This window comes from Pinus tabuliformis, chromosome 5_2 (assembly GCF_031772625.1).
Source record: "Pinus tabuliformis cultivar Carrire ecotype Pingquan chromosome 5_2, CPIR1, whole genome shotgun sequence".
Lineage (NCBI taxonomy): Eukaryota > Viridiplantae > Streptophyta > Pinopsida > Pinales > Pinaceae > Pinus > Pinus tabuliformis.
In genome coordinates this window covers 840298896-840324706 of record NC_142306.1, presented here as the reverse complement: position 1 = coordinate 840324706, position 25811 = coordinate 840298896, and the positions used below count along the sequence as shown (strand labels likewise).

The following is a 25811-nucleotide window of genomic DNA, read 5'->3' as shown; positions in this document are numbered from 1 at the left end:
AACCCTAACTAATCAATGTGCCATTATACTGGTTATGGTCCCCTTGAGGCTCTATTGACATGGAAGTGCAACATTGACCCTTATCAAATCGGTCACAACCCTCAAATGTCTAAAGGAGAAATTCCTTCTTAACGTAATGAAGATGCTTTCTTTTTCATGAATCTCTCATTACTTATCTTAAAAGACAATATGCTTCACACATATACAGCTTATTAAAGACATATTTTCTATCTTATATATCTTAGACTAGTTTATTTACAAAAATATCAAAGTTCAATTAATACAGAAATACTAAGTTCAATAACTATCCAGCATACTTTGCGGGTTTCTTATATAATGCCTTTAAATAAAGACAGTGTTTTCATAAATAGTATTGTCTCACTCTGATCACTGATCAATAAATACAGGTTACTTCACCTACAATAGATATCTTCTTGGCATATTGGTCCTTCCCATGAGACCTAGAATACGGGAATCTCAGCGTACCATTTTAAATAATCTATAGCTTGGATGGTACATTAATAGACCATAATGGGCTGTCCTTTAGTGGTTTGAAATCCCCAGAAGAACTACACACTTGCAGAAAGAATCTTAATGTTCTACAATCTGGTGGAACAAGAAGGTGAGATACATAAAAGGCTTCTACCACTGCAGTTCCCAAATGTTCCACTGTGTTTGTAATAGGGCTGTTTCCTCTCAAATTGTGAGCTTGTAACTGTTCTATTTTTTCCACATATAGATCATATCTCAGGAAGGTAGGACCAATTTCAACATTTGAACAATCAGGTCCCATTTTCAGTCGCCAGACTAAGTTTGTACTCAGCATTATTTGTCCTGTGGATGTCATATCCCAGGAGATGTCATTACCGCTAAAGTCCCATGAACCTGACTGAGAAACATTCTGGTTGTGATTTGAAGAGGTTAGAGTAACGTGTCCAAGGGATCCATGATATGATAACTTCTCACTGCTTTCTATTGGAAAAGAAGATTCAAACCCAGTAGATACAGCATTCTGCTTTTCTAAATGCTCATTTGCCTCTGTTGAACTAGAAGGTGCAAACTTGTTTTCCTTCAAGATTTTTAAAACCTTATCTCCATCAAGCTCTCCTTTATAGGATACAGCATAAATTGTAGTAAATTTGTAACTGTCAACTTTAAGGATATATTCATGCAAGTGCCAACCATTGCTTACTTGCAGAAGGCTTGCAGAACCCTGAATTTTAAAGTTGTTAAACTTTGATCCTGCTGTCTTGTAACTTTTGTCTGGGAGCTGAAGAGAATAGTTCGATTTGTTGCTTGTGGGACTGCCTTCTTGTGTGAGAAATAAAAGGGTTCCAGCATCTAAACTGTTTGAAAGATGTAATGCAAGGCAAAGTCTTGAATCCTCTGCAGTTTTCATCTACAAAACCCAGTATGTAAATCATGTCAGAACTACATTAATTTATACCATTCAGAGGCCAGGAACACAACTTGCCATAAGCAATCATTTATCTAATTCATTTGTAACCATATCATCTGACTAGAATCATATACAGAAGCAACTCAGGAAACAGGTTTCTCCTCTGTGTAAGGTGCTTTGCGAACCATTGGTCATTAATGTAATACTTGTGTACTTTCCCACAGAACCTTACATAGGCCTAAATTCTGGACTAGATTTTAATTTGTGTGTGTGTGTCTTCAGACTCGCACCCTTTGACTTGGTGAAACCATGACCTACTACCATGCATTATGTTAATTCTTTTCTCAAGGACCAATTAACTTCAAAACCTGTTGTTTCTAATGTGCTCGGATGGTGAGATTCTAGCGCTAGCAAGAGAATACAATGCACCAGATCGACAGATAGAATTCAAAATCTCAACCTGTGGGATGCAGTGCAAGTAGCACTGTATGCTGTTCTAACTTTTACCAAACTGTATACACATTAGATTCAATAGAAGACTTATTTATGGCAGGTCATCACTGATAATGCCTCAAACTATGTTCTTGCTGGAAAGATGCTTGAGGCCAAATATAAGACCATATTTTGGACTCCATGTGTTGCACATTGCATAGACCTCATGCTTGAGGATATAGGGAAGGTGGAGTGGGTAAAAAACACTGTAGAGCATGCCAAGTGCATTACAAAATACATTTACAACCACTCATGGGTATTGAGCCTAATGAGGAAACACACTGGAGGCAAAGAGCTTGTTAGGCCTGCAATTACGAGATTTGCAACTCACTTCCTCACGTTGCAATGTCTCAATGGTCAACATAGAAACTTGCAGAAAATGTTTTCCTCTGAAGAATGGTCTGAATCTCGGTGGGCTCGTAGACCAAATGGAAAAGACACCAAAAAGAAAGTGTTAGACACTTATTTTTGGAAAAGGTCTGTAGAGCTTGTGAAAATTACCGAGCCCCTTGTTAAGGTGCTAAGGTTGGTGGATGGGGAAAGATTGGCCATGGGCTACATTTATGAAGCTATGGATCAAGCAAAGGAGTAGATACGGGCAGCTTACAATGACAGGTTAGCTAAATATGGCCGTATATGGGAGATCATTGATAACATATGGAACAATCAACTCCATCGTCCTATACATGCAGCCGGGTATTTTTTGAACCCAAGGTATCACTATAAAAATCGGCTAGGAGATCAGCATGATGGGGAGGTCAGAGCTGGATTGATTGATTGCTTGGAGTGCATGGTCCCTAACCATGTAGACCAGTTGGAAATACATAGACAGCTTACTATTTTCAATCAAGCAAGTGGTACTTTTGGCAAAAACTTGGCAAAGATGGCAAGAGATGTGGACCAACCAGGTAAGCAATTCCAATTTCCATTTTGTTTTTCATTTCAAGTTAAAATTGTTTACGTTCTTTACAATTCAAATTATAAACTAAGTTACTAATTATTGTCTTTTTCTTTGCAGCACATTGGTGGGAGTCATTTGGTGGCCAATGTCCTCAATTGCAAAGGTTTGCAATTAGAGTCCTCAGTCAAACTTGCAGTGCTTCAGGTTGTGAGTGCAATTGGTCTGTTTTTAAGCGCATACACACGAAGAAGAGAAACCGTTTGGAACAAAAATGGTTAAATGATCTTGTTTTTGTGCAATACAACCTTCGACTGAGGAGGAACCAAATGATGAGCAAATCACCTGATCTAGATCCCATTGTGTTGGACGATATTGATCCAACATCAGAATGGGTGGAGGAGACTGAAGATCCTGTGTTTGAGGCTGATTTTGATATCGACATGGCTTTAGCGGAGGATGAGGCAGATTATGTGGCGGCATCAAAACCAGGATCAGTAGCGGCATCAAGGAAAGGCAAGGAACCAATGGAAGGCACTAGTCGTGCAGGTCGAAAAACTCGTGCTTCCATTAGGTCCACTTCTATTGTCATTGGTGGCATTGATACTGATGTTGCAGATGAGGTAGAGGCATCCTCAGACTCTGAACCAGATGATGTCTATGTAGCTCCTGATGATGATCCTGTGTCTAGTAGTAGTGATGGACTTGATGATTGATCATGTGTACACTGTAGACTTGTAGTAGGCCAATGGCCTCATAGCTTGCAGCATTGTTTTTGGACTTTATAGGCCATTTAGAGCCTCATTTCTTATGTATTTTGCTATTTTGTCGATGATATGTATTGCACTCGGTGCCATTTTGATATATTCACCTTTGCATGGTATATAAATGAGCAAACTTTGCATTTTTTGTCTCTATTGGCTTGGAATCATGGTTTTACATCTTAAAAATAGTTTTGTTTCATTAAAAATTAATTATTTAATGTATTTTTTAAAAACCGGTTCGTTTAGACCAAACCAGTCCCGGTTAGACCGGTTCCGGTCGGTAAACCGGTTCATTAGGTGGACCGGTCCGGTCACCGGTTCCGGTTTTAAAAACACTGCTTTTAATTACCATATGAAGAATTGAAGAAATGTCCTTGTTAAGTTATTAATTTTTTATATATAATTGTATGATAATAAATCAGGGCTTTTATTTTATTCTTGATGTATGTAGTTATACCTTGTGTGTCTACTCTTTATAAATGTTCATATTACTTCTTGGTATAAATATATATTATCATGTTATTAATAAAGACATTATTTGTCCCGAATGCGGGTGCCCATTACAATTAAAAGAATGGCGGCAACACGGGACGGCAAGTGGCCTTGCCACATGGCCATCCGTAATCCTGCACATCATTCCATAAAATGCATTAACAGTGGCCATAAATGGCAATTAAGCCGGCACTGTCTTCAAACCGACTGCATCTACCCGCCTCGGCTTAGCTCAATGACGACCTCTGGTGATTTTACTTCCACCGCTCCAGTCGCTAATCCCTTGCCTCTGCATTGCCATTGTCCTTTGGCAGCAGCGGAACCAAGCTCTCGCACTGCTACAGCAGGGGATGCAGCGTTCTTTGTTGCATTAATCTCGGCCCGGGCATTCATTTCACTCAAAGCTTGGTCTGTAATTTCATCTTCCACCCTGCGTCTGTAGATAATCCTTCCTCTGAGCTGACCTCTAAACCTGATACGCCCTCACTTCACTCTGAGTTGTCTCCCTTCAGTCTTTCTCCTACCCTTGTAGTCAATATGCCCAGAACTCGCCATCGAATGCGCAGTCGCAGAGGGGGCAACAGAGGTAGATTGCCCTATTCTCCTCCATCTTCGGCCTCTGACACTTCCTCCCCTTCGGCTCAACTGACCTCAGGCCGATACCCAAACACACGCAGTGGCAGAAACCGCTCATGTCCTCTCCGCCTCCACTCGATGCACCCTGACTTGCCACCCAGGGAAATTCCCTCAAGTTCTCAGTCGTCCCTCCGCTTAGCCAGCTTCATCTACCGCTGCTCCTTGAACCAGCCCATCATTACTGCCACCATCTCCATTACCTTCCATGAGGAGGAGCCTGCCACAATTGGAGGAAGCCATACCAGTGCGGAGCCTGCCACAATTGGAGGAAGCCATACCAGTGCGGAGCATGCCAGGGTCGAAAGGAGCACACAATGCACTAAGGTGAAGCAGGACACTCCTCTGGACAAGCAAATTGGGAAGGAGAAGGGCCATGACCATCAAGCAGATGACGACATGGAGGAACACCCGGAGTAGCGGGAAGATGACATGGGTGCAACGCAGGCAGACGATGATAGGGATGAATACAGATGTTTTGTTGTTGAGGAACACCCGTCGCCGCTACGCAAAACCTACCTTGCCAGCATGCAACCTGGCCGACCACACAATCCGCCATGTGGCTTCGAGTCTCAGGTTCCGAGATTTAGGGGTTTTTGATGTTTTTAGGGTTTTTAGAAAATTTGCTGTCATATGGGTACTTTGATGTTTTTTCTTGTTTTTCTGAAAAATTTGTTAAATACTATGCGTAATTGTTGGTTTCCCTGACATGGGCAGCAAGATAACACCTACAACATTATTTTTGAACTGGACTGGTTTCCCATTATGGGCAGTCCAGACCTTGTTTTGCTAGTTTTTGGCCCAAACTATGGCATGGACAGGCAAAGGCTACGGCCTCAGTGTACCATTATGTTTCAGTAATAGAATTTAGCTTAATTTAGAAAAAAAAAATAAAGCCATTATTCGAACTTTGAAATTTTGAAATTTAAAGGTGTTAAAATTGGAAACTAGGGCCAACCTCAATGTGGGTCATCTTATTCATGGCAACTGATATTTTTCTTGGATTCCTCTCATTGAGAGGTGTAGGATTGATCTAAAGATCATCCAATTCCGACAAGTACTTATGGAGTTATGAATCTATTTGTATTTACTTGGCAAATTGTCAAGGTCGGCCAACAGCTAAATGTGTGGCACACATGCTCAATGTTTCATATAAATACAAGTGAGGTTGAGGCATTATTCCATCATCTCATCTCTCACATTCTTCTCTCCTTTATTGAGTGGGTTTACACACAAGGAGCAGCACACACACATGGGAAAGAAGAGGACGAAGTTGGAGGACGCAGAACTACACAGGAAAGAAGGACGCAAATCTGTTTGATTGTGTTGACTTTGACCAAGGTTGCAGCAAGTCATTTTGACCAACGTTGACCAAGTGTTGACCTTTCAAGAGTGCGGTTTTGGTGTGGCTCCCTCTCCTAGGCAGGCCACAGATTTTGGCACACAAACCGAGGCATTTTGACCTCTGGTTTGACCAACGTTGACTGCCCTAGTTTGTGGCAGCAGGTTGACTTCAGTTGACTGCAGTTTGACTGGGTTTTTCGGATTGTTTATGGGTTGCTTCTTTTTGTTGGAGGCCTAGATGATCGGGAAATTAAACAATCATATTGGAGGTCAATTTCATCTTGTTTGACCAGATTTGACTTTGCTGGTTAGGGTCTGCTGTTGCTGTCCTAAAATCATAGATTTATGTATTTGTACTATTTCTCTCTCTATTGAACTATTGAAGATTATAGAAGAATTGATCAAAGGGTTCCCCACATTGGGGTTTGTCTTTGGCTAGCCGCCACATATGGTGTCTCTTGTCTTGGCTTGTTTTCTGTTGATCTATTAATGTTCTATTTGCATTTTACTATATGTTAATGTGATTGCTAAACAATGGCTAATAAGAAGAAATTGAAGTAAACTGCTCTAAGAATAGAACATACCATAAATTAACAAAGGGTCTTTTGGTAATTGAGCATCTAGTCACCTAATAGAGTGAAATAAAAAATGATAATAACCCCTTCCATAACCATAGTTAAGACTAGAAAATACTAGGTAAATATCATAAAGGAATACTATGGTCTATGAAGACCCATGCATTTAATAAATATTATTAAGCATTAGGATAGAACACCATGCATTAGGCCAAGGGGTAGCGATACCACCCTCCTTGACCTCAGTACTAGTAAGACCTGCCTAGTAGGTAAAAATAGAAAAAAAAAACTATACCCATTTGTGAGCTTGAATTTGCAAAATATATATATTAAATCTAAAAGTACACCTCATATTTTCATAATTTTATTTTATATATATAAACAGGAAAAGCTACGATGGTAAGGACATATCAACGACGACGACGTGATCAGGTAGCATCACCATCGTTGATGCCACCACCAATCGTCATCACCATCTCCATCACCACTGCCATCGCCACCACCATCAAGACCATCATCAACACCAATTGCTCCAGCACTGGAGTTCACCATTATAATGCGCTCATTGGAAGTGTTGGACACCTAATCCTCAATGGGTTAGTGTGGAAGCTGAATGGACAAAAGGAGTCCAAGAGACCTTGGGATGTGAAACCCAACGGTCACAACAATGTACTATAAATGTATATCTCCTGTTAATAAAAAATGTACTCTCATGATTTATCATTCATATTGTTCTTGCTCCCATGTGTGTTTAACATGGTATCAGAGCAGGCGTATTCCTGCCCTGCATAATTAATTTGAGCCATTTGTTTTATGGCCTTTCTGTGCAGTTTATTTCTGCCATGAAATTCATGAATATTTCTTCAGCTCAATTTTAGCTGCAACCTGATTATACTGCTGCTGGTATCTGTTCTCCATAAAATTAGCTTCCCCTCTGTCTGACTGTTCAGTTCTCTGACTGTCATAAACGTTTCAAAAAGGGCGTTATTGCACCTGCGCCTCCATTGCATGAATTGCTTCACCTGATTATATTGCGCCTCCATTGATTATTATGTGCGGATTCCCAACATCTCACCTGCGCCTCCATTTATTTTCTGTAGCGATCGTTAACGAAGTGTTTTGTGAGTATTTGCAGTTTCAAATTGTCATTGCAACGTCTTCAAATGAAAAAATTACCGTCTATACTTGTTTCTTGCACTGTCCCATTCAAGTATGCTAAATCGCAGATGAAACCTTTGTTTCGTAAGGTTCAAAGGAAGAAACCACTTATATGAATATTCATAAACAGGAACAGGCAATAATGGTAAAACTGTCTTATGCTTAACGCTTGCATTCACTTGGTATATGCGTTGAACTGACATGGTATACAACGCTTTGGTGTATGCGCTCTGCGGTTTATTTTGGTATACAGCGTTGTTGTGTGTCAGGATGGAGTGCTGAAGCGTTTCATTGTGGTGAAGGTCGTGTTGTTGTGTGTTAGGATGGAGTGCTGAAGCGTTTCATTGTGGTGAAGGTCGCACTGTTGTGTGTCAGGATGGAGTGCTGAAGCGTTTCATTGTGGTGATGTGAGCGTGGAGCGAAGCGTTTCATTGTGGTGGCCTATGCAGGTCCCATTTCCAGATCTTTTGTGGTATCTCTTGGCCTTCCTCTCTGTCGCTCATTCCATGCTGCTGGAATTCTTTGACAAATTCTGACCATTACAAGATTGAAATTGCTCTAGCTGTTTCACTCTCATTAGCCCAATACGCTGATGGAAGTTCAGATCATAATATGAATCACAATGGACAGGAGTATGGCTCGGATCTGTCATACGAGAGTCTCACACAGCTGGAAAATGTAATGTGCATTGCTCCAGTAGTTGTTGTAAACTCGTTATCAGTGAATGCATTTGTTGGAAAAACCAGCTTCCCACCGGAACTCTAGCCACAACAGGGTGAAGACATACATGTGATAACCTCTGGTGTCACATTCGTCGCAGAGCAACATTTCATTTTCATAATCGACCCATTCCCATTCACAATAGCCCTTCACATTCTTCACAAAATACACACTGCCTATCCTCCTATATAGCTGCCTATCCTCCTGCTCCAGTGCGCAGCAGCTGCTCCAGTGCGCTACTCCAATACGCCCTTCCATACAAATACGTTGATGATAGTCAAGTTAAAGAAGAATACGGAGAATAAATAATGGCTGAGACGGTCTTGAAAATGATGAGCATGGGGACGTGAAACTGACTCGACTCACGCAAAAATTACTTCTTGTTTTATATGATTTAATGCAGTTGATTCTACTTGCACGCCACCGTCGATGAAGGTCCGAAGTTTTCCAGCTCCTGGTATCGACATTTATATGGTTTCCATTTGAATGAGTGGCGTAAATGACAAACTCGAAAGCCTTCAACCACCTCAAAAACTAGACAAGAGCACTGCGCATAAACCCTTCGGCTAGCAACCGCGAGCAGAGGTTAGAGCATAACGCCAAGGAAGAATGATGCAAATGGAATTGCGCAACCTAACATGTTTGTGCATTAGCGACATGTATTGGCATTGATATATCTCCCGGGGCGTTGGCCGTTTCATTTCAATTAATGAAACCTGTGCGTTCTTTTTTGAAGGCTGGTGTATATTTGTTGTTTGCGCTAAAAATATGGTCCGTCAAATGTCTGCTGAAAATTCATTCAATGCCCTGAGCGTTCGTTGGAAAGGTCGTTTCTTTTTGTGATGATTATTGCTCTTAATATGTGCACTGTATGTGCTGGACATTAAGTCTCTATTGCAGACAAAGAAATCAGTTTTGTATATCGCTCATTGATTCATTTGTGTGCTGACTTGGAGCTGTATTGAATGCATCGAAAACTGTGATTAAAGCTGCCTGAATACGTTTTGATGCTGCCTGAAATACGTTGAAGCTGCTGTTTTAAATAAGTTCGTATGAGGCCTGAATGGTATACGATCCAATGGTATGGTGATCGGTTTCAAATACACTTTGAATAGTTCGAATTCCATTTGCAACCGAGATTCTGTGCTTCTGTCCCTATAGTTGGATCCGATTTGATTGCTGGTGCCATTCATATGTTTAATGCTTTGCCGAGATTGACCGCTGTAAATTACAGTTCAAAGAATGCTGAATTGATAATGCGTGTTGCGAGTTTGAATAAGGAGAGGTAAGTTTATTGTGTTGGTATTCGATTTTAATCAGAGTCTGGTTGAAATCGATCAGTGTTTTAAACTGATCTGCGTTTTCCAGAGTCTTGAATCGATTCAATTTGTGTTGAGTTTGGAGGATAAAATGTTGATTTAAAAACATTCACATGGTTGGATAGTATAATAAGCATGGGCATTTGATTTTATGAGCTTGATAAGCAGATTGGGAAAAGGCGCATTTTTAATATTTGGTGCAGAAATAATGAGCCAGAAGGCGCAGTCCAGAGATTGATTCAAACGGGTAAGATATGATGGTGGTTGCATAAAGTTATAATGCATGTAAATGATATATGATCGTATTAAATTGCCAGACTCAGTCTTAACGCATAGGGCATTTGTTTGGTTGAAATTTGATTGTGAAATGAAATCTGATCTTAAAAGGCGCATGTACAAGATTGGACTTCGGATTGAATGATGTTTATTTGATATGAAAGCATGTAAACGGGGATTGGAAATGCAGATTGTAATTTGGGATGATGTGTATAAACACATGTGAATGTTGGTGATTAAAGAATGAGGGAATTAAGACATGGGTATGAATAAAGGAAGTATTCATAATTTTGATGCTTGAGACAATAAACTTAAAGGAATATCGTAAATTTTTATATTGAGGGAATCTTTCCAACCAGTTGAGCAAGAAGGTGTGTGAATCTTCAGCAGTTCGTTTGTCTCCTGACTTGGATATATCTGAAGAAGTGTTGATGTAGGTACTTCAAATAATTATTTTATTAATTTCAATACTTGCATTCGAAAAGAAGATAATCCACAAGGGTTTTGCCTTTTGATAGCCATCATTTCTGAAGGAGTACTTGAAGGATCCAAGCAAGTTTGCAGTTGCTGCTGCCCCAATTGTGGCATTGTATTTAAAACCCATTATAGTTTCTGTCTACATATATATGCATTGATTCCCTAATTCATTTGCTGCACATTTATACAAGATATTGTTGTGTACTGTGAGTGGATATTACTTTTCTACATTAAGTAATAATTGTGATCAGTTTTTTTAAGGTGTAAATCTGACATTGAAGAAAAATGCCCAGAATCAGTGAAGTATTAGAGTTCATGAAAACTCTTATACAATCTACTGTTGATGACACATTACAAATCAGCATAGGATCTCTCTCAAAAATTCAGACATGTCTGCAATATGCACAAGAACAGATTGAATTCTTGCAACTTGAATCTCAACTACAGCACGAAGAATTACAACAGTGGAGTCATCATTCTGAACCTGTTTTTGTTCAGAAGATTGAAACAGACTCCCATAAACAGCAAGTCAATAATGTTACTGTTCATTCAAATAAAGCAGTAGTTGTACATGCAGATGCAGAAACTTAGTTTGCACTTCCCAAGCCCATCATCAGACCTTGGGAACAGCTTGTCCACAACAAGCACAGAACTGGTTTTGGATATGACAAGGACTTGTCCTTTCATATTCCAGATTATGCCAAGCCCATTCAGTTTCAGAGTGCTGGATTCATTCATGACAGTTCACTTGCTCCTCATGACAGTTCACCTCCAGCTGTTCCAGATTCTGCCCCTCTTCCACAGCAACAACAACAACAACAGATTGTGAAATGTCAACACTGTGACCGAGTTGGCCATTTGAAAGATCACTGTTTTGATCTTCATCCATGTAAGCATTGTCATAAAACTAGCCATTCTTCACACAGATGCTTCAACAACAAACACCCTGCAAGAACAAAGATTCATCTTGGATGGATCGCTTCTTGGAAATGGGCATCAACAGCCAAAAAGATATTCCAAACACATGTCAGAACTTGTTCTAGAGTATTGAACAGTCTTGCAGTTGAGTTTTCTCCATCATCTCACCTTGTATCTGACAGGGGGGGAAATGATGCTCATATACAAGCTTCAAAGCCACATCAAGCGAGCCTCAGCCACAACCTGCCACACAAGTTTCAGAGTTGTAGCCAGAAACAAAGATGCCCCTGAACATGCCTTCAGTTAGCAATCTGGGACACTTCCTCTAGCAGAAGACTTCAGCTTCTTGCCAGTTTTGGAAGAATTCCAGGAACAAAATTGAGAACACTTCCTCTAGCAGAAGACTCTAGCTTCTTGCTAGTTTTGGAAGAGTTCCAGGAATTGCATTAAGCATTCCAGAGTTGTTGGTCATCCTTAAACCATCACAGGTTGATACTTCCCTTTTCAAGTTGAAGTTCTCCCTTTTATGCGAGGTGAGGCCTCCCTTTCATGGTTGAAGGTTTCCCTCTTTAAAACAATAGGATCACTTCCTCTAGTAGAAAACTTCAGTTTCTTGCCAGTTTTGGAAGAGTTCCGGGAACTGCACTAAGCGTTCCAGTGTTGGTGGTCATCCTTAAACCACTGCCCTTTATACCAACATTTCAGAGAGCACATTCAACCTAGTGCTGCCATGCATATTTGCACATTTTGTATTACAACTCTCTTCTTGGACTCATACATAACCCTTCGGATTAAGGGGGGGAATGTTGGACACCTAATCCTCAATGGGTTAGTGTGGAAGCTAAATAGAAAAAAGGAGTCCAAGAGACCTTAGGATGTGAAACCCAACAGTCACAACAATGTACTATAAATGTATATCTCCTGTTAATAAAAAATGTACTCTCATGATTTATCAATCATATTGTTCTTGCTCCCATGTGTGTTTAACAGGAAGCCATATTGGAAACATTAAAAGGGCCACCAATAGCTAATACCAAAGAAGAGCAACCTCAACTCGAAGAAAGAAATCCAACAGAGCCCAAAGGTTCTAATTATAGACAATCAAAGGAAGACATTTCTAGGGAGCCGCAAAAAATTAAACTCTGAGAATTTTCAGGAGGACGAGTTGGAGAACGTGCCAAAGCATGGTTAGAAGGAATGTACAAATGTTTTGCACTAAGAGAGTACTCTTCTACTTCCAAGACGAAAATTGCCATATTTTCAGTTAAAGGAAAGCGCCTTGATTGGTAGGGGAATCTGGAAAAACAATTACACCTCACAACGGATAATGTTCCCTAGGAGTTATTCAAGGCAAGATTCCGCGCCAAGTACTTACCTCCATATTTTCAAGAGCAGCAAGTCAAGGCCTTTCATACGCTAGTCCAAGGTAACAAAATAGTGGAGGAATATGAGATAAGGTTTATGGAGCTTGTGAAATATATTCATTATTTAGATTCTGACGAACGACAAGCTGAGCACTTCGTATATGGATTAAATCCTTGCATCAGGGCCATGGTTAGGATGTGGAAGCCATCATTAGTAGCCGAGACAGTTGAATGTGGCCGTTATGTAGAGGAGCATCTAGGGATAAAAAGGGATGTCAGGCCAACAAAACCTCTACAACCAGGATTTCCAAGAAAAACTCCCCGAAACTTCTTCAGGGGAAGTAGCTCGAGACCACCTCCTTATGGTAATAAATTTACCCTAAGAGGAGAAGGAGCAAGAGCTCCCATGGCAATTAATACTATCACTGCTGAATCATCAAACACAAGTCCATGGAAAGCTTGAGGAACTGCTAATAGAGGAAGAAATGCGAGAGGAAGTGGCACAAGAGGACAAAGTTCCCTATCTAGAAACTCACAATTTGACTCAAGGGTATCATCCCAGTTTAATTATTGGGGATGTGGAGGACCGCATTTTCAACGTGATCATCCGGAAGCTTCGTCAAGTATAATGCACAATACAGGAAAAGAGCCATCATCAAATATGCAAGGCAATCATAAAATCCATGTAGTAGTCAACAACAACCAGGCAACACATCAGTGCACTGTAGTGGAATCCTCAAGTATTATTAACGACATAAAACTCAAAATCTTATTTGATACTGGTGCCACTGATAGTTTCATTTCGTCATATGCATTGAATAAATGTGGGTTGGTAGCCTGCAAGCAAAACGATTTTAGATAAGGTAGAAATGGCTTCTGGAGAACTTCAATCCGTAGACTTAAGTCTGGAGGAATGTAAAATTGATCTAGGGATATGTTCAATTAAGTTAAAAGTTTATGTCACAGCCCCAAGAACTTATGACTTCATCATAGGTATGGATTGGTTAGAAGCTCATCAAGCTTGGGTAGACAGTTATAGGAAAAAAATCTTTGTATAATGATAAAGGAGAGACGATCCAAATCCAAGGTTTTAAGAAAAAGGTATCTTTACGCTTCATCTCAGCAATGCAAATGAAGCGTTGCATAAGGAAAGGTTGTCAAGCATAGGTAGTTCAAGAAGTAAGCAAAGAGAAAGAACCGTCCTTAGAACAATATTTGATGTTAGCCAAATTTCCGGATGTTTTTCCAAAGGAACTACCAGGATTACCTCCTGAAAGGGAGTTGGATCTCACAATAAAATTGAAACTTGGTATAATATTAATTTCTAAAACACCTTACAGAATGACAATCCCAAAACTTCAAGAATTATAAATTTAGTTGAAGCAACTATTGGATATATGACACATTTGACCCAGTATTTCACCTTGGGGTGCTCCTGTAATTTTCGTCAAGAAGAAGGATGGTTCCTTGCGGTTATGCATAGACTACCGAGACTTGAATCGAGCTACAATTAAGAATCGATATCCAATGCCTCGAATTGATGACCTCTTCGACCAAATGAAAGGAGTTGTCTTCTCAAAAATTGATCTACGATCAGGCTATCATCAGCTAAGGATTAAGGAAAACGATATCTCTGAGACTGCATTTCGAACACGCTTTAGACATTATGAGTTCACTGTGATACCATTTAAGTTGACCAATGCACCAGCAGTATTCATGAACCTTATGAACAACGTTTTCCGCAAATATCTAGATCAAATTATACAAGTCTTTTTAGATGATATTCTCATCTACTCCAAAAATGAGAAAGAACATGAAAAATATTTGCAGATACTATTATCTTGCCTCAGAGAACACCAGTTATATGGAAAGTTATCCAAGTGTTCCTTCTTTCAGAAAAATATTCATTACTTGGGCCATATCATATCTGTGAAGGAATCTCAGTAGATCCTGAGAAGGTAAAGGCAATCATGGAATTGTCGATACTGAAAAATGCACATGAAGTGAGAAGCTTTATGGATTTAGCCAGCTACTACCAAAGGTTTGTAGAAGGATTCTCTAAAATTGCAAAACCTATCACAACCTTCCAGCGTAAAGGAGTTAGGTATGAATGGACTGAAGAATGTCATAGAGCATTCTTTGAACTTAAAAGACTATCGACCAGTGCACCAATCTTGCAAGTACTTGATATGGACAAAGATTTTACTGTGTACTGATGCATCCACGCAAGGATTAGGTGCAGTATTAATGCTGGATAGAGGCGTAATAGCATATGCCTCAAGGAGATTAAAGCCTCGTGAAGAACTCTACGCCACACATGATTTAGAGTTACTCGTTGTAGTGCTAGCTTTAAAGATATGGAGACACTATCTAGTAGAGAGAAGCTTTATGCTCAAAAGCAACCATCAAAGTCTATAATATTTGTTTACTCAAAGAAATTTGAATGCTAGGCAAAGACGATGGAGTGAATTCCTAAGTGAGTATGACTTTGGAATTTCATACATTAAAGGAAAAGAGAACCTCGTGGCAGATGCTTTAAGTAGAAGACCTCAGATATTTTCCCTCATACCTATCAAGGTAGACTTAAGGAAATGAGTACTAGAACATCTCTTTAGAGGTAGTTGGTATTTAAAAGTGAGATTCGGCCTTGACAGTAAAAAGTCAAAAGAACCTAAGTTTGAAGGATATGAACTAAAAGATGATGGAACTTTGCGATTCCATGGAAGGATGTACATTACTGATAATGAGGATCTCGAGACACCATCCTTAAAGAAGCCCACAGAGCATTGTATTGTGCACATCCTGGTGTAAAGAAAATGTATGATAATACAAATAAACTCTTCTTTTGGGCAGACATAAAATGCGATATTATTCAATTCGTTGCAAAATGTCTTGAATGTCAACAAGTGAAAGTTGATCATTGTCACCCAGCAGGTCTCTTGCAAACTCATGACATTCTTTTGACCAAATGGGGGGCAATTTCTATGGACTTTATCGTCAGGCTACCTCTTACTCCACAAAAGCATAATGCCATTCTAGTTGTGGTGGATAAATTAACAAAAAGTTCCCATTTGATCCCCGTAAGAGATACTTACAAAGTTGTTGACATAGCTCGGGTATTTATAAATGAAATTATCAGATTTCATGGAGTACTTAAGAAGATCATATCAGATAGAGATTCACGATTTACTTCAAGGTTTTGGACTTGTATGCAATCAACCTTAAAAACTCAACTAAATTTAAGTACAGCTTATCTTCTTGAGACTGATGGGTAAACAAAAAGGGTGAACCAAATACTAAAATATATGCTAAGGATGTACATTATGGATCAACAATCACACTAGGAAAAGTACTTACCCTTGGTTGAATTTTCATACAATAACAGTGACCACACTTCAATTGAGATGCCTCCATTTGAAGCATTGTATGACATACCTTGCAGAACACCATTAAGTTGGGACAGGTTAGAAAATCGAGTAATAGTGGAGTTGGAATTACTTCAAGAGATGGAAGAACAGGTGAAACAAATTAGACAACGGTTGAAAGAGGCACAAGATAGACACAAGAGTTATGTGGATGCGAATAGAATAGATAGGAATTATGAAGTGGGAGATTAGGTTTTCGTCTGCATCAGATCAAATAAAAGCACTATCTCATTCAAAAAAGGGACAAAGTTGTCACCCCGATTTATCGGACCATTCAAAGTCTTGGAAAAAGTTCGACATGTCGCCTATCGCCTTGCACTGCCACCCCACTTGAATAAAGTTCATAATGTATTTCACGTATCTGTATTAAGATATTATATAGCTGATAAATCTCATAACCTTCAATGGAAGGAACTACAAATATCGGACCAGAGAACTATTTCAGTCGAACCATTACGTATAGTGGAACGTAGGGTTCGACAACTCAGAAACTGTTTGGTAGACCAAGTTAAGGTCAAGTGGGACAAGTATAGGCCTGGATCAGCTACTTGGGAAGATACGGAGATCACATGTCAAACATACCCAAACTTATGTCAATTTTGAAGAACTTAAACCCATATTTTGTATATATTTACTTTAAATCAGATACTTAAAACTATTTGATGGTGATCACATGTAAAAATGAATTTTATGTCACTGGAACAGGATATATGTTATTTACTTAATTCTACTGGTACGTGGATACCAATATGAGATATGTTATTTACATTAATATTGTTGAATTATGAATACCAATATGAAGTCTAGTATTTGATTAACTTTGCGATGAAATCTAAATTATGAATTATGTTATGGATGAGAGAGCTATAATTTTATTTCATTTCTGCATACCGATATGATTGATGAGATAGAAATAAAAGAATGATTACATTTTAATATGAAAGCTAAATACATGAGCTAGATAAGGCCAAGTATGTTATACCATAGATAAAAACATGTATGCATTATACAGAAACTGTTATTTAAATACGAATTGTTTTGAATATATTGATGCATATGTTATAATGTATGGACAAGTGTTTTCATTACAGATAGCATCATTACCAAATGACTACGTGATGACAAAAGCTTCAAGAATAATTGAAACTCAATGAGATTCCATAATAAGGTGTTAACCTTGGTCCCACTCAGAGGGGTGGAAGTACTACCCACCGTTTATCCTCCAAAATTTGGAGTCATAGGAGGACTGTGCAAGTCACGCTCTCCTAGACGTGTGATGATGACTGTCAGATGCCTATTGGCAATCAGGTCAATATAGTCGACATTGACACTCTTAATAGTCAACGTTGACACCCTTAAGAGCCTATGAATGGTTAGATCAGTATAGCTGACGCCATGGCATACTCCAGTAGAGGACGGATAACAAGGAAGTGAAAGAGATTAGGAAGGATAGGATGATTCTAGAATAGCTTGGGAGCCCAGTTGGGGCAGGGAATGATTATTAAGTTTATAAAACTTTAAATGTTCAAACAAAAATTCAATCTTGAAATGCAATCCTTACATGATCACACTAATCACTAAAGCAATTACTGATATATTATATAAACCCTAACTTCGGGACGAAGTTTTCTGAAGGAAGTATGTAATGACCCATTTCGATCTATAAGCAAAAGAGTACTAGCATGCATACAATGTATGCATATGATAGCTACATATCACAAATCACATGCCTTGCACTAGTATATTTATTAAATAATTAGGAAAAATGTTTAAATGAATGAAAATGGACTAAATAGTAAATACCTAAATTATTGAGAAGAGAGATATTACCTAAAATCCGACACTCAAAATATACATATTAAATACCTGTTACTTATAAAGTTGTTAAATAAAATTTACAATTCTAATCCTTCCAATGGAAATATTGATTATTATAGAGTTAAAGTTATAAGTAAAGTATTATATATATATATAAGTTAAAGTTTCTAAATTAATATAACAAAAATTTGATATATATGTATAACTATTGATTTTATTATTATAATTAAATTTTATAAAAGTTAAAGTTATTAAAGTTTAAACATGTCAAACATATCAAGATATAAACACATATCCTCATCTCCCATTACACATAAATCTATATCTGTCAAATAAAATCTAATGAGGGCAGTGGAAGAAGGTAGTGACCGCCTAGGGGTGATATTTATCCTAAGTACACAGAGACACCAAAGGAGGAGGGGGTTTTGAGAAAGAAAGATTGGAAGGAGAACGGGAGATCTGAATCAAAGCCGGAGATTCGATTTAGAGTTGGATATTCGAATCAAACTTGAGAATTGAGCAATTATTCTTGAAGCTTTTGGGCATGGGGGACTAAAATACTCCAATTAGGAAGTATTTTGGAGTTGAGTATTAAGGTTGTGCTTAGCTTGGCTGGGAGGATTGGTCATTTGGTAACAACAACAAAATTGGGAACGAGGACAACCTAGAATCGACATCAAATTCAAAGAAAAACAAACAGGTATTTTCCTAAATTGCACTGTCTGTAAAACTAGAAGTAATTTCATAAATTTATGTACTTAGAGACCTTATAGTTCTGCTTAAAAAGTTTTTTCATTTTCCTTTAATACTATAACCTTATACTTTTGTCATAGACCCTTAAATATTCCTACTTCCATGCAAAGACATCAGAAAACTCTTTCAATAAAGAAACATATTTCTCCCTTTGCTCCTGATTTAAAGAATTTAAGATTTTAACAACCTTTGGTTCCTTTTCTGTGACAAAATTGTAGTCCTGTAATTAATTACTATCAGGCTTCATTTTTGGTTTGATAGCCACATCATTGTTGTCAAATAACTTCTCCAGAGGCACTAACCCACTAGGCAAGAAATTATTGCTTAGCTAGATTATTTTTTGATCTCCTATAACATTTACAAAGTCATCTGTATCAGCCTGATTTTCTGAATCTTTGTCTTCATCAATAGGACTGTTGGCAAACTCACCAGTCATTTCCAAAAATCTTTTTATTTGTTGATCATCTTCAAAGACCTGCCAGTGCTTTATGTTGTTTGGAATGGAAGGTTTGTATCTCATCTCTACCTGATATTGCTTATTTGGGTAAATAGGAATTTTGAACATACTTGTTGTACTAGCCAATGAATCAGCAATGTAATTTTCCTATCTAGAAACTACCGAAATTTTGGACTCAACAAAGAAATTATCAAATAAATCCCAAACCTCATTTCTGTAAGCTCTCATCCTTGGGTGTTTTGTCTGATATAACCCTTTAACCTGATTTATAATAAGCTTTGAGTCCCCAAAAATACAAATCTTTTTAGCTCTTTGCTTCTTGAGTATGTTCAAACCAATGACTAAAGCCTCATATTCAACTACATTATTAGAACACTCAAAATATAACTTAAAAGAATACACTTGGCTAACTCCATCTGGTGAAATGATCCATAAACTATCTCTTGAATCTGCAAACAGACACGTCAAAACATATGCTACATGTATCATCTATGTCAGCCACTTGCTCATTTTTTGTCTTAATTTGCTCTTCTACTTGCTATTCATTTTCTTCCTCCAAATTCAAATCATTAAAAAAGATTGTTGACCCCAACGCAGTGTCTACAACATAAATTGGATGATTGTCTGGTTCTGCCTTGTTGTCGTCTGGATTGTACAGACACCGTGATAACACTCAGGATGGGGGTTTTTACTTTGATCCCCACCCACTCCATTCTAGTTGTTTACCAATAGTAGGTTATGGGGGGTAGTCCCTATGAAATGGGGGGTAGTCCCTATAGATAGTGAATGCTTCATATATGGGCCATGTATAATGAATGAATGTTCCTAGGGATGTTTCATTACTGAAATTCATCTTGACAAGCCATTTATCTTGCAAAACGAAGTATAAAGTATTTGAAGTTGCTTTTGTTGTTGCCTTAGTTCCAAGCAAAGTTGTCTTTGAGGCCTCCTTGACCTAGAAAATTCAAAGGTCCATAGTCATAATTCTACCTAAGTCCAACCTCCCCAAAGGATTAGGCACTGGTCCACCCAAAGGTGATCACCTTAAACCTACTTTCTTTCTCCCCTTTCCCCTTCTCTAGGTCTAGTCCTCTAGGTCACCTAGGGCATCAATTATCTCACAATATAGCCATCCAAATACTTTGTTTTTTGGTCCACAACTGCACTTGTATGTCCTCAAGTATCCCTCCTAATTTCATGAGATTCCAAAGGTGGGATCTTGAGATATCGCAAGCCCTAGCTCAAAGACTAATTCTTGCCCTTAGTTTCCCTTAGGCTAGAAACCTCATTGGGATCCTTGCATTGTCTTTCATTGAAAATTCATTCCTTGATCCCTTTCCCCTCCCTAATTAGGTCAATCATATCATTCGTATCTAAATCCTATCCCCTTGACCAAACCTAGGGTCCACTTGGTCCCGTGTGGTTCCATGCACTATCAAAGTTAATTCTTCGAAGATCACCTAGAACCCAAGAATTTTAAGGCTTAGGGATCTCCTTTATAAGACACATACTCAAAACCTAACCCTAGAAATTTTGCCCAAGCCCTTCCTAGAGAGCCTTCCATCTTGTCTTCCAAGAAAAGCAAGCCACATATTTGAGCCTCTCTTGTGAATAAGCTTCCAGGATCACCCCTCGCCCTATCATTGGTCCATCCAGTTTGTGATCTTTTTCATAACAGGTCTCCTCCCATCAGTGAAAGTCTGTAAAGAGTAGGGAACCTTAGCCGAGGTGACAATGGGCTATTGCTCCATTATTTCTCTTAGCCTAGTAGTAACCCTTCAAGGATCCCCTTTTAGGACCCCTGCTAGTTTGAGCAGTAACATTTTGGTGTTGTTGTTGGGGACATGAAACATGTGTTTTGTTCCCCATACGACATATTGACATAACATTATTAGTGACTCCATTAGAAGAACGAAGCTCTAGTTCTTCGTTGAACATTAAGGTCGATGCTTGTAGGGTAAAGCAAACATTTTTCGAGGAATCTTTAAAATCACCATGGCGTCTCCTACATATTTTTCATGTATATCTCAAACAGGTTTGATTTCCTTAATAAATTTCCCGCTTTGGACATTGCTAGCATCCCTAGGCACCCTAATCATGTCACAGGAAGGATGGTACGTGGGGTGCCCGTATTTGATGGTGATCCACTCTCCGCAATTGACCACGTAGAAAGATTTAATGCACATGATTCAAGAGAGGAGGTTGTTCACCAAGATGTCCTTATGTTGTTGTTCATGGGATCTGTCGGTGGTCATAACTCATGGCTGCATGATCATGAACCTAAGAGCATCTCATCTATTGAGGATTTCATGGATGGCATTCTTAGACATTTTCAAGTATGTCCCATATTAAGCATCCAAGGAAGCCTTCATTAACCATCATCTAGACATTGAGAATATAAATAATGAGCAAGAAGACGAGTCCTCCTCGGATCCACACAACGAAAAGGATGATTTCGAGAACACGTGTTGGGAAGGATGAAGTTGAGACTAACCTTACCTTTCTCAAGGATATTACTCCTGATGACTCTCCTTTTGAGAACCTTGAGGAAGGTGATCCCATTTGCCCCTTAGAAGATGACATTGGAGATTACTTCCATATTGAAAAGGAGAAATGGGAAATTGTTGGTCCTCAATTTGATTGTACTCCCATTTACGACACCGACAAGGAGGATGAGGCTGAAATTTGTCGTCCCTTTCTCTCGAGTATTATTTATGATGACATATCCATTGATGCCCTTGGGAAGGAGAAACTTTATTTTCCCTTGCATAAGGAGGGGCAGTTGGAAGTGATCAATTTTTCATGTTAGGAAGAGCAAAATCTATGATACTAAGGAAATCAATAAGGCTACTCCTTATGATTCTATATTCATATCACCTGAGCCTTTAGATTATGATTTTGGGGAAGAGAAACCTATTGGATATAACACTCCACCCTTCCCTTTGCCTTCTTCTCTTGTTCATCATTTTGAGAGTGATTCTCACGCTTTTTCTCATATGATCTAAAGTAACCTTGATCCCTTTCCCATTTCTTAGTATAGTGTCAAGGAAGAACCCCTCATTGAATATTTTTTATTTCCTTGGGCGCCTCCTCAGGATCACGATCAATCTATAACCTCCCCTTTCCAGTGTGATCATCATGGGAAACCTACTTGAGTTTCTCCATCTCATTAGTCTCCCATTCTTACTAATCATAACCCTGTAGAGGCCATAAAATATGACATAAATGATAAGGACCACCATATGTCCGAGGTTGCCATCCATCAAAAGTTTATGGGCCTAATCATTGACATCTCTATATTTTAGTTAGAAGAAAGGATCCCTGGACTAGATTACATCCTTTTCTTACCTCTTCTCACATGATCATCCATGTGAGGGCATTCTATTTTCCTACCTCCCATCAGCCTTATCATCCATATGATTTTGTCCACATTTGCTTTGAGATTTGCTACATGAGTAATCATATAGGCTAGCATATTTATATTGATTTGATGATATGTTGGTTGCACTGGCTTTATGATTACACTTAGTACTAGATTTGTACCATATGCACGTTAGGGTAGGATGCATTGCATGCTGATTTTTGCATTATAACTAATGTCATATGATATTTCTCATGATAGATTAGTTGCATTTAGATTTAAAACTACATTTGAAAGTTTATTTTTATGAGTCAATTTTATGGGTCTAATCCAAGCATGTGCGATCATGAGACGTCGCGAAAGCATGCTGCCCCGTGTTTTTCATCTATGTGCAGGGAACAGGTCTACGGTGTACCAAGAGATTGTTGGTGTTCTTGTGACCTCCCGTTTGTGTAGATTCACCCACTATTCGATAGATCACGTCCCAATTCGAGCCAGATGTTACCCACCATTTTGTGGGTTATAATTTTTTTTTTCTAGAAGATGGTCATCAACCGGCAGTCGGCAGCCCCTTGCAGCCACCAACTACTTCGTTCTGCCAATTCTCTGCCACCTGAGCCAACCATGTGGTCCCTCACCCATTTGTCATGGTCGTATGTTTGAAGGTGGGCCTTCCAAACCTGAAGGTATGCCTTGTCATTTGGTAATTGAATATTGTAGTTTACTTATCACGGAAACTTTTGGGCATGGATTAATGGGGGCATTTGACAGAAAGAGTGGGCTGGGTCTGTGTTGTTGTCCCCTAGACCTCTTTTGGATGTTAACCTTGGACTCTAGTCTTGTGGAATCAATTTTACTAACCTTTGGGCTTTAGGGATTGTACTTCCTGGGAAACCATGATTTTGGTTGCATGGTCCCGCTCCTTCATCCACATATAACACTCCCCTTCTGCTCACTATAACCCCATTCATCATTCCTCGCACCTGGGTCCACATTCCTCCACTAGGTCCACATAGGGTTAGCTTGACCCTTCCCCTTGACCAAACCTTGGGTTGGCCCTGGAATGATGCCCCGAAGGTTGATGCAGCTGAAAAGAAAAGTAAAAGCATAATTGGCCACATTCAATAGGAAGATGTACCACAAAATGCAAAAGATGATTGGGACAAACACATTTAGCACGTGGGAAAAGGCCAATACATGAGCTCTACCCCATTATCATGGCCATCACCCAGGTTCCTATAAGCCCTAGATGAGCCTCCTTTATCATTCAAGAACCCATGATTTTCCCAACCCCTAGTGGGCAATGAACCACCCTACCCTAAAGAGGGTGTCCATTGCTATACCTTACACATCATGCTCTTATCCTTGAGCCACGAGCAATTAATCAAAGAAAAATTATAAAAGACAAAAGGCATATAAAGAAGGGTGGAAACACAAGGTCGGAGCACCTCATGTACCACGATCATTCCCTCCTATACATTATATACCCAAGTGTGGGATTCCCTTTTGCTAGCTACCCTAGTACCCCAGCATGTGGCCAAACGCTGCCCCTTTTCATTCCCTATTCCATTCATCGCTTAATCACATGCCACCATCCTTTGAAGGAGATACCTTGGACATACTATCCCCTTTAAAGGCAAAAACCACCTAATAGGATACTTGGTTAACCACATTTGGAGCTTGGAGACATTGGCACATACCAAAGCTGACTATGGAAGGGCATGCCATTATGAAGTTCCCACCTATTGTCCATGGTTTGTAAGCTCTTTAACTCGATTTCCTTTGATGACTTGTTGTATTGGAAGGCTAAGGGACGCATTAGATCTTATGTAGGATTGTAGATCGTCTCCATTTTGGGTTTGGTCTCCCTATACGAGTTCCTAACCTTCCAGAGGGCTACATTGGCACATGTAGGTTGTGTGTTGAGAGTCATGGACCTCCACAGCGGTAGACAATATTCCATGGATCCCCAGAGATGTTCAGAAATTGCTTGAGATTCACCTACAGGACAAGGAAGATGCACCTGGATCACCATGCCCAACTGGCCCCACAGTTGTACCATACACTTGGCAGATGACCCAAGACTTGTATGTTGATGTGGCATCACTTACACCATCATATGAGCCCTTACAGATGGTCTACAAGCATCTTCGACCTACTTGGAGGCCCATGAGGTTACTTGTGTGCCCTCACACCCATTGGGAGTACCACAAGTTTATTATTTGGAGAACAAAGGGCCAACCCCTTGTCCACTACTTTTGGGAGTCCTATTCATCATTGTGGCACTTATGGACTTCATCAAGCTTCTTAGAAGGCCCAACGACATGTATTATTGATCATTCGACCTCTTGAGAGGCTTGTTCTTTTGTTTATGAGCTAGTTTGGTGGGCTTGTCACCAAAAGTTAGTTGTTTTGCACATTATTTTATTTCAGGGGCTAATGTATGCCCAAGTAGCTAAATCAAACTCATTAAAAGTGTATAAATAGAAGTGATGAGGATTCATTTTACCATCATCACTTGGATTTGCAACTAGTATCTCTTTAGAGATTTTTGTTATCCTTCTTGGAGGACGAATTTTCGGAGCATGGAATGAAATTTGATGTTTCGATAATTTTCATATGTCTTGGATGTTGATTTTTGGTCGCATCAGATGTGCTCTAAGTCTCAAATTTTGCAGGGAAGCTTGGGCACATGTATTCCAAAGAACCCAGAAAGCATTTTGGGAAATTCCACCCAAAAACAATGTTATTCAAATAAATAATTATTTTTAATGGGACCCTAAGTCTAAACTTAGGAAAATAAAATAATTAATGGGTATTTAATCTAACTGTGGGTGTAACTTCTAGAAGAAGACGAGGATCAAGCAGAAATGATCTTAGCCATTGATTAGCTTATAATCTGGGCCATTGAATGTCAACAAGGAGGTTATTTAAGGAAGCTTGAGGGTCATTTGGGAAGACACACAAAGTGAGTTCAGAAGTTCGATTTTCTGAATCAAAGCAGCTACTGGGAGAATTTCAATAGTGAGCTTTTGTAGTGAGGGGCAGGGATAGTTTGGTTCGAGAATCCTCTCCTGAGCCAAGGATACGCAGCAGAGAGGTAGAGAGACCACAAAAGGAGGCAGCGCAATACCCAGGAGGGTTTAATGCTGAGCCAGAAGGTCTCAC

General features: G+C 39.2%; 1 protein-coding gene across 1 annotated transcript in view; it reads right to left on the bottom strand.

Annotated features, from left to right (window-relative positions):
- Window positions 1-301: 301 nt before the first annotated feature.
- Window positions 302-25811, bottom strand: part of LOC149161942 (cytosolic endo-beta-N-acetylglucosaminidase 1-like) — a 210865-nt gene continuing 185355 nt past the window's right edge. The window contains exon 4 of the mRNA XM_089437086.1: window positions 302-1399. Coding sequence (XP_089293212.1) covers window positions 500-1399 — 900 coding nt within the window. The 3' untranslated portion in view covers window positions 302-499. The remainder of the gene's footprint in view (window positions 1400-25811) is intronic.